The sequence below is a fragment of the Austrofundulus limnaeus genome, unplaced genomic scaffold, assembly GCF_001266775.1.
Source record: "Austrofundulus limnaeus strain Quisiro unplaced genomic scaffold, Austrofundulus_limnaeus-1.0 Scaffold77, whole genome shotgun sequence".
NCBI lineage: Eukaryota > Metazoa > Chordata > Actinopteri > Cyprinodontiformes > Rivulidae > Austrofundulus > Austrofundulus limnaeus.
Window position 1 is genome coordinate 496,700 of NW_013952479.1, and position 10,138 is coordinate 506,837.

General features: G+C 37.7%; 1 protein-coding gene across 1 annotated transcript in view; it reads right to left on the reverse strand.

Moving 5' to 3' along the window:
* Positions 1–1,896: 1,896 nt before the first annotated feature.
* The window catches only part of prodhb (proline dehydrogenase (oxidase) 1b), an 18,271-nt gene continuing 10,029 nt past the window's right edge, over positions 1,897–10,138 (reverse strand). The window contains exons 8-14 of the mRNA XM_014011126.1: positions 9,612–9,693; positions 6,904–6,996; positions 6,372–6,518; positions 5,581–5,756; positions 4,042–4,140; positions 3,851–3,939; positions 1,897–2,894 (exon numbers count right to left, since the gene is read on the reverse strand). Coding sequence (XP_013866580.1) covers positions 2,704–2,894; positions 3,851–3,939; positions 4,042–4,140; positions 5,581–5,756; positions 6,372–6,518; positions 6,904–6,996; positions 9,612–9,693 — 877 coding nt within the window. The 3' untranslated portion in view covers positions 1,897–2,703. The remainder of the gene's footprint in view (positions 2,895–3,850; positions 3,940–4,041; positions 4,141–5,580; positions 5,757–6,371; positions 6,519–6,903; positions 6,997–9,611; positions 9,694–10,138) is intronic.

Sequence of the window (10,138 nt, forward strand, 5' to 3'; positions counted from 1 at the left end):
CATGGTTGACAAACGGGTTGGTCACATGCAAAAGAAGACCATCGATTAAACAATAGATCATTAGTGCCTTGATTAGCTTTACTGTTCATAGAGGGTCCTTTACTCCTCTCTCAATCCAACGTTCCTCTCTATCAAGGATGATAACATCTTCATCCCTGAAAGAGTGACCGCTGGCCTGTAGATGTGCGTAAACTGCAGAGTCCTGACCCGACGAAGTAGCTCGTCTGTGCTGGATCACTCTTTTCAACAGCGGCTGCTTTGTTTCCCCAATGTATAACAAAGGTGTGAATCAGGGCCCCAACGATAGTCAGGTGACGGGGCACATGACCCTCTATCAAGGCACTAACGACCTATTGTTTGGCTGATGGTGGTCCTCTTTTGTGAGTTGTTTGTCCTCTACAGATAAATTTCATATCGGCCCTCGTCGTTTAAGGAGACGGCTGGCCTGACTGGAGATCAGCAGGTGTTTGACACAGTGATCTTGATAATAAACTGTGTCATGACCAGCTGGGAGGATCGGGCCATCTCTTACTGAACGATGTACAAGAAAATCATAACTTGTCATCTCGAGAAAGCTCGTTATCTCAAGAAAACGCTCCCCGTTATTTCCATGGAAAAAAATATATGTGGAAAACGGCTGCTCTCGGCTTCCATGTGAATTAAATATGGGTTTAGGAAATTTGCAAATCAACTTTTTCACAATTTACTACAAAGTAAAATTCTTACTTTTTACCAGAGGTCTCTAAAGTAGGTACTTATAAACAATAATAAGTAAAAATACCTCAACAGAAAATGGCTTTGGTAATAAGAATTTCACTGATGAGAAAAGTACTTAAGTAAAGGTCATAAAACTGTTCACAAAAATCAGGAAAGTAAAAGTAATTTTACACACTCTAAAAAATAAACTGCTGGATTTACTGAACTAAACTGGTTCCACTAAACCAAGTTGAATAAATTGAGCAACATATTTTTTAAAGACTATGTAAATTGCCTCTTCTAGGTTTAATGGAACCAGATGACATGACTTGGTTGAGTAAATTCAACTCTTACCTTTTTAAGAGTGCAGAAACAACTCCTTTCATGATGAGATCAGACAGATTTAATTTTGTAACATGTAACTAGGTGTTAAATTTTAAAGAAAAGAAGTAAAAGTATCATTTTTGGGTTTTAAATGTAGCAAAATAAAATTAACGATTTAAAATATTTATTGGTAAAATTACAAATTGTCCAAAAAAAGTACTTTATTGTAATGAATTGAATGTAGTTACTGTAAACCTCTGCTTATTACCTCAAAGTGTGCTTAAGTGTAAGGAGAAACTGGAGCGACAAGCTAAGTGTGTTTGACTGACTTAGAGCCACTGCAGCAGAATTTCAACTGTCTGTTAAACCAACTGAAGCTAAAGCGAAAACCTCCTGCGCTCGTAAGAAGGGATTTCGGTGGCAAATGTATTCCCAAGGCATTTTTTTTTTAAATCAAAAGTCGATTTGATTCTTAATTAAACCAATAGCATGGGGCTGCAGTGACAGCTCTGTGGTGCTGTGCCTCAGTAAAACCTAACAGCCACTAAAGTTTTCTTTTGAGTAATGATTAATGCATCCAATTTGTGTGATCTGTACTGAGTGAGGCATCATGGGTAATTTAAAAAATGGTCTAAAGAGCGCTGGTTGCTCTTGGAAAGTGACAAGGCTCTAATTACCATGAAGCTTGGTTACCCCTGACTTAAATACTAATTGTGTATTAATAACTGAGCAAAATATGTTCCTCAATATAATCAGAAATAACCCAAACAGTGAAAACAGCTCTAGAATAAACCAGTCATGAAAAGGAGTTTTTGCTTATTTATTTGTTTGGCAATTTCACAAATGTAAAGTAATAAAATAAAAACAATGCTTCAAACATATTTACATCAATGTTCATTTATAAAAAAAAGTAAGGTGCAAAAAGTACTTTATTACTGCATTGCACATTTTCCACTGAGAAGTTTTAAAAAACCCACTGGCAGACATGCAGGCCCCTCTATTTAAAGGCTTGTTTCATTTGTAACACCTCGCTGATGAAGAATACAACTTCTGCTAGTAAACACAACAACAACAGCCCTTGCACGCTGTGAGGAAGAGCGATGAGCTGCGAGGTTTATGCTCTCACAATGATTCATAAACAGGTATTGTTCTGAAAAAGGCAGCAAACCTTCAAACACAAATTTACTATACAGGGATGACTTCTCTAGATGCTGCGTGCCTGAGAGAAAGAGTAAAAAAAAATAAAAACAACAGAAAACAATTCAAATAAAAAATGTTTCCTTTGCTACAATTTAAATCAAACCCATTATTTTTATTATTGTCTCTCCTCTCCTGGATAAATAGGGTAATAAAGAAGGATGCCCATCAAGCTCTCGGTGACATTTTAGGCAGTCATTTTGGAGCCGTAAAGATGCTCACTTGATGGATACCAGAGCTTCACAGACAACGGGATGACAAAAATGAAAAATGCTTATGGATGCGGTGGCAAATAAAGAAAGGCAAAGAGAACAATAGCGGCGCGTGAAATGGGTGAAGGTGGTTAAAAATAATCAAACTCTGTGCAGCTATGTCCATTTGTAAAGAAGAAAAAAAACAACAACAGAGGAAAAGATGGAGTGAACATGTGCAGATGGATCGCTGATGGCTGCTGCTAAAAACAGACTGGAGAGCCTGACTCTCCTCTCAGTACACCGGTCTGTAGAGGAGCTCCCCAGAGACGAGTCGGCGCTTCAGCTCCTTCCACAGTAGCTCTCGCTCCTTTTGGGCTCCCTTCATGAAGCCTCGGTTCTCCTGAGCCCTCCGAGACAGGTACGGCATCACCTCACTCACCGGCCCGTAGGGAACGTACTTATAGACGGGAAAACCTGCCTGGCCTGGGATCAAAAAGAACAGAGGACAGAAGATCAGTGTTTGATCATCTGGATCTTTGTTTTTGTTTTTTGTTTGTTTTTTTTGGCCTCATTTAATAACTGGTGACAAAGTGGTTTCTGACTATTTTCATGGTGCTAAACTTTGACGTGTCGTTTTGGATCAACTCCAGACACCATACTGCTTGGCGTCCCTCTTTTATTTTTTTGCAACAATCCTCTCCAGGCAAGGCTGCAACATTGACATTGACACTGACATTCTCAGCTTGCTCCTTTTCAATTTGAAGAGCTGCCAGTCCAGCTCACAAAGAACACATTTTCCCAGGACTCTCTTTTTTTTGTTTGTTCTTTTAAATACTTAACTAATGCATAATTGTGGGCAAAACATCAAAGCAATAAAAGAAAACCTTGACAAAACCCTGCCAAACATTCAAAGAGACAAATAGGAAAAAAAAAAAACTAAAAATGGCACATTTACTTAGTTTTAGTCGGTTTTGTTGTTTTGGAATGAAAAGACTCCACTCTGGATGCTGTTTTCATGCTGAGAGCGACAAAGAAACTGGTCTGTTTATATCAATAGCAGTCCAGGACATTTCAGTTTGAGCCGTCCATCGACAGGCATTTGCCTGCTGTGTCCGTCTCTGACTGACAAATAAAGAAGTGTGAGGCAACAGTGATGCTTCGTTAAGACAGCTGGTCAATGCCGAGGTGTCTCAGTTCATGTGTCACATCACAATCTGCAGACCAGCACTGACTTGTGTGCACTTCACAGTCCGTGTAACCTGTGTGTAGCTCCGAGGCCTCGTGAGACACAGCTGAGAGCTGCAGGGGTAGGACGGCAAACTCATCCCCCAGAGGCTGGACTGCAACTCTTTACTCACCCTTACATAAGGTAGGGGAAGGCCAGCGCCTCGTCCCTGAATGACCGCGTGGAGGGGAGTGTGTTTGTGTGTTTTTCTCACCCAGTGGGAAGCTGATCTGATCACACATGCCCAGTAGCTGACCAAAGAACACCTTGTTCTCTGTGGGTAACAGGCCCAGCTCATTCATTCTGAATGGACACGATAAACATACAATATTAGATCAGTTTATACGAGAATAAATGTTAAATGTGTTTTCAGCTGTGTGTTTAGAGGAAAAAATTCAATCTTACCTTCGCACGGTGTGCTTTATTGTGTCCTCATTATGGGAAGCAACCATTACATTGGCCTTTTTATTGAGCGCAACCTCATCCAGCACATAGTCCAAGCACCTTACAGAGAGAAGAAAGGATAATGTGACAAACAACTGATTTGTTTTGCTACTGCACATCATCTTATATACTATCTGATATCTTATATATTCTTGTAAACAATATAAGATCATTTAAAAAAGAAATGATGAAGTCTTTTTGGTCAAACTTTGAAAACAATCAGCAATTACTTTATGCTCGCCCCTAATTTACACAGGGTTCCCACACCTTCGTCAACATCAAATTCAAGGACCTTTCCAGTGCCAATTTCCTCAAATTAAAGAACCATGAGCAACGGCAATTACCTACTGCTACTGCAGAATGTTACCAATAAACAGGTTTAATATCATGTAAATTCAATAAAAAACTGAAGATAGAAGTTGTTGAGTCAGAAACAATGACGTCATTTTACCGTAAGCCTGAGTTATCCACCGCAACAAATGTAAAGTTGTTTTTTAAATTTAATTTCATAATTTATTTTTTTTAAAAGATGATGAAAATCGGTTGTGTGAATAGAGAATTTCAATCCCCAAAAAAACATTCAAGGACTTTCGAGGACAAGTGTAATTTTTGGCTGTTTTCACAAACTTTCCAGGGCCTTGAAATATTTTTTTCTAATTCGCAAACTTTCAAGAATTTCTAGGACCCATGGGAACCCTGTTTACACTAGATGTGGTTGAGAGTATTTCTAATAGCATGGTGCTTTTCTCTTTTAAAATATAAAAAGAGGTTCACACTAACCGTGTTTCCATCCAGTTGTAGAGTGAATTTTTATCGAACTTTTCAAAATTCGCAAAAAATTAAATAAATAAAAATTCGAATCTAGACTGTTTCCATCTAGTTTCCCTCTCGACTGATGCGAATAAACGAGGCTATGCAACGCGTGATTACCTCAGACGTCGGCGATAAGCTGCGGTAGTAAACAGGAAGTGAAACTTGCTAACTAGCAGAGGCTAATCATCTCGGGACAATGGAGCGATTTTTTCGTGAATGCCTTGCTATTAGGCAAGTTGTAACTATTCTATCTATTCAGCTAGTACAGGCTATGTTTAACGCTGCCAGGAGATGTAGGGAAATAAATGCAATGTTAAACTACGCAGCAGAAAGGCACGTGCAACTACGCCGGGACGAGGCAGGAAAACGGAAACAGCCGAACGTCACGTGAGGTAAATATGCGCTACATCAGAATTTATTCGGTAAACGTGTTTCTATCTCCCATTTTGCGCATTAACTACTTTGTGAATCATCCAAAAACCACCTCAAGCGAGCGAAAAAACTTTTTAGCGAATTGAGGATTTTTTTTTCGATTTTTGCTGTTTCCATCCGACTTTTTTTTCCGCATTTTTAATGCGACACTTCTAAATGCGCATCAAAAAGCCTTGATGGAAACACGGTTTATGAGAAGTTAAACAAACACCAGTGAGTGTGTAAATGATAATAAAGGAAGCAACAAGCTCGTACTTGTGGTACATTCTGTTGGTCGTCTCGTAGTCAGGGTTAATAGGATCCTCGTATCCCAGCTCTTCGGCCCTCGATCGCTCCTGATACATGTAGGCTCCTCGCACCAGCTTGGCAGCAAAACTCCATCCTTCTCGTTTAGAAAGTTCTACGTCCATGGTTACATTTTCATAGGCTTCCTGTAGAATAAAAAGAGCAAACATTCATACAACTCAGTCGAAAAGTCTAATTTTGCAACTCATCTTTTTTTATTGTATTTTATTCAGGCTACGTTGATTATTTAATAATTACAAAGCCAAAAGTAACGAGATGCAGAACATTTCCGAAACTTCCAACCTTAACTTGCTTCAAACAAAACTCAAACGTCTAACACTAATGTGGCCTCAGATCGCGTTTGTAATCTGGCAGCACGGATTAGCAGAGATGACTGCTCAGCTCTGTTTTTACATAACCGCTGGAGTCATGGGTAAAAACAGAACAAACTCATAAAACCTTGGCTCAGCTTGATTTTAGAAAAATCCATGAAGTACACACATCAACCAACTGTAAGTATTAAAAAACATGTTTTTCAATAAAAAAAATAACATGACTTGGGTCAGTAGATTTAACAAACTAAGAATGATGTTAACACATATATTACATATATATACACACATGTATTTTGAGAACAAAGGCTCCATATCTGATATTTGGATAGTGTTACAGGTTATTTATGAAAAAGACACCATTTGTTGTGTTTATGCATAATTTTTTAACAAATTTGATGATGTGGTTTCTCTGCTGTTGGTCCTGACCTTTAGGTAGCACTGGTAGGTGTTGAAAACAACAGGCTTTTCTCTGTTGAACATCCTCTGTGTCTCCAGGGTAAGTTTGCTGATAGCTGGCTGGAAGTAGGTGTGCTCTGCATCCACCATTAAGCGAACACCATTCTCCGAGGCATGCTGTAACATGAAAGTTCTCATTTATCTGATGTGAAATCACCCAACTGTGCTTATTAAGCAGCTGTGCTAAAGATGGACCTCACATAACAATCTAAACTTTATTTAAACCAAAACATGTTATCTGTAATTTATTCAGTTGTTACTCTGTAGAAAAATAAAGAAAAACGTGTATTTATTACTGTAAAGCAAGCGTAAAGGTTAGAAACTAATGACTATAAGAAATAACAAAGAAGTGCTTCATAAAATATCACTTTGTTCATATTGATAAAAGATGCCACATTTGTTCAAACATTAAAATTACAGCGAAATCAACACTTAAAAAATGACTGTTTCAAAGCGTGTGCTTGATTGCATTCTGTAATGTCTCCAGATGATGTGTGATTACCTTTGCCAAGATGAGTAGGCGCTGTAATAACCTCTTCAATTGTTTCTCATCCTCTGTTGTGAATGTCTGCAGCAGAGGCTCCAGTTTACCTAACTAGAGACAATAAGGAGAGACTCAACCACGAAGTTCTATAACAACCTAAAGAATTAGAAGAAAAATAAAAGTGTGACTCGGAACTCAAAGCAATTGCTTCAAGATTTTTAACAATAATAATAATAAATAATAATAATAATCATGCTGACTTCTCGGTCAAGGCCTTTTTAAGGTCATTTAAAGGGGCAATATTATGTGTTTTTCAGGCATACATTTAAATACTATACCATAACAAAGTATCTATGTCACCTTTAGCTGTTATTAAAATGCTGTTTTTATGTTTAAATAGAAAATAAACTTATCTTCTCATCACTTCCTCTTCTAAACGCCTTGAAATTGGCCTCTGTCACTTTAAAGGGATCCCCGATTAGTTGTAACATTAGACTTTGATAAACATTTACTTTAACTGTAAAATAAAGACTGTAAAGAATACTGTAGGCTGTTTACTTTTTATAATTTTAAATTAAAAGTTCAAAAATATATTACACGGACTGGGCCATTTTATTTACACACAAAGCATTCTGGGTAAATGATGATGTGGATAGGTCATCGGTGCGAGGCTGCTAGCGAGCTATATCCACCTATAAGGTTAATCTTGGACAATATCTGACAATTGGTTCTTTTAAATGAAACCAGAGAGCATTGACAGAGAAGAAGGTAGAAATGACTCAGCCTGTAACTGAAAATATAGATGGAGGACCTCAGTTTAGCTTGTTTGTCGCGCTAGCGCCGAGCTAATACATATAGCGTCAGCACTAGCGCAAAGGCTAGCAGGCTAAGCTGAGGTTCTTCTTCCATGAAGCAGCTCTGTTGTCCTCCATCCATATTTTCAGTTACAGGATCATAAAATATTGTCCAAGATTAAACTTCAGGGTGGATATAGCTCGTTAGCAGCCTCTCACCGATGACCTACCCACATCATCATTTACCCAGAATGCTTTGCATGTAAATAAAATGGCTCCATCCGTGTTAAAATATATTTTTCAAAATTTACAAAACTAAACAGCCTGCAGTATTTTTACAGTCTATATTTTACAGTTATAACAGATGTTTATCAAATAAAGTCTAATGTTACAACTAATCTGGGATCCCTTTAAGAACCACCTTCTGTTTCTGTCTCGCCAATTTCAGTGGGGGGGGGGTTSGTGCTCGCGGGGGGAAGGGGAGGCTGCCATGATGCAGTTTACTTGGCATCTGAAAATACATTTCCTCAAAGGTATTTTTATCTGAAAAGAGCTTCACTAAGTGAGAACTCATGTTGAGAGCTCAGCAGACAGTTAAGTTTCACTTTCAGTTTCACCCGAGAGCCTGTAGAAGTCATGGGTGGGGTGTGTGGGGAGGGAGAGGGGGTGCACTCCGCCATGAGGAAGTTCGGCTTAAAGACACGTCCGAGGGGCGTTTCTGGTCCCAAAAGGCGTTTCTGGTCCCCACCTGTCGTTTTGCTCCTCAGCATGGCTGCCTAAAAACGCTGCAGGATTTCTCAAACATGCATGAATGAGTCAAAGCAAGGCGGCATGTTTTTTATGAGAGTATAACATTATAACACGACATAAAAAAGTTGTTTTTACACGATATTGCCCCTTTAAAGGTTTAAAACAAACATTTTGACTGTAGAAAGTTACATCAAGATCCAAACTGGAGCATTATGATACAGTATTGTCTTTTGCTTTGTTATGCCTCACAGCTGATCATCATCAAGGACACCGACAGTAATATAGCGGATAATCAAATCTACTGACATTTCAGATATTCTGATTTCTGCAAACCAAATATTAGGTCTTATTAATGTCAGACTTTATGCACTCACAAAATGTCTTTGAAAGGAGACATATCAGGGTTTTAAAACCTTTTTCATTCACATTTAAATCCTTCAGTTGGGCTCTACATAAAATAGTTGTCCTGTGCTGTATAGTGTATAGGTGGATTTGTTGATTCAGTTATTAATGGGATGGAGCTTTTATGGTTCTGATTTATTTTTTGCACATCTTCTGCAGGCTAGATTAAATTGGTTTTACTGGCATTTGGAAGAGTTGAGCACTTTTTGGATCATTCGTGTTTTTAGAACAGTTTCTGAGCAGGTTTTGGGTATATTATGTATATAATATAGTTATTCATATTATAATGCAATCTATATTGATGCCAGAAGTGTTTCTAAGCAAAAACATCTGAGGAGATAAGCCAGTTTTTTTCACTTGATGCCAGTGATTTTAATATTTTGGCAAACACACATGCACACAATGTCTTGCTTTCTGTTGCCATTTGGGGTGAAATAATTACAGATGAACTAAACAAAATTGTAGACAGAGCAGCAATTTTTAAAAGCATCCAATTATGTTTTTGTTATTTTTTTTAAATCACTAGCAGTTGCTCCCAAAAATGGCTTCACAATAAATTGATCAGAAATTAATGAGTTCACAGCAGCTGCACAACAATCTGCCCAGAGCAGGAGTTAGTGATCGCTTAAACTGTATACAAATCACATTCGGGTTAACAGATAATTAATTACTACCCCTTTTTTCTTTAGCTCAACAAAACATTTGAACCCACTAATATTTAGCTGAATTATATTTCATGTATTGGCTGTTTAGTAAAGGTGTTTCCGATGTTTCACTGACCTTTACATTTGGTACAACGAGCAGATCTGATGTGCTATCTCTGTTTTCTATAAGGCTGTTCCAGTCAAGAATATCAATGTACCTGTGGAGAAAGTATTAAAGCAACTGTAGACACATCAAAATCAGAAACAAAATTGTTTATAGCTAAATACATTTGTATATAAAATCAATTTGCTTTGGGGTACCAGTGATATGCAAACATTTTAAATAAAACAAATAATAAAGTAGTCTAACAGCAATCATTTAGCTTTTTATTCTTTTTTTTATTTATTCAACACTCATAAATCACAATGAAAAGGTGTGAGGATTTTCAGTGCATCTGTTCAGGGTATTAAACAAAACTTGTGTGTATTCTTTCACAGGTGTAATCATACGTCTTGTGATATTGTGCTAAAACTTGTTGTTGTGGACTGAAATGCTTAATTTTCTGACACTAGTGTTCGATTTTGTATTCTGTGAATTATCGTAGAAAGTATGCAGCATATAGTTTAAATACAGTATTTTATTGTGCATACAGACATTTGTTT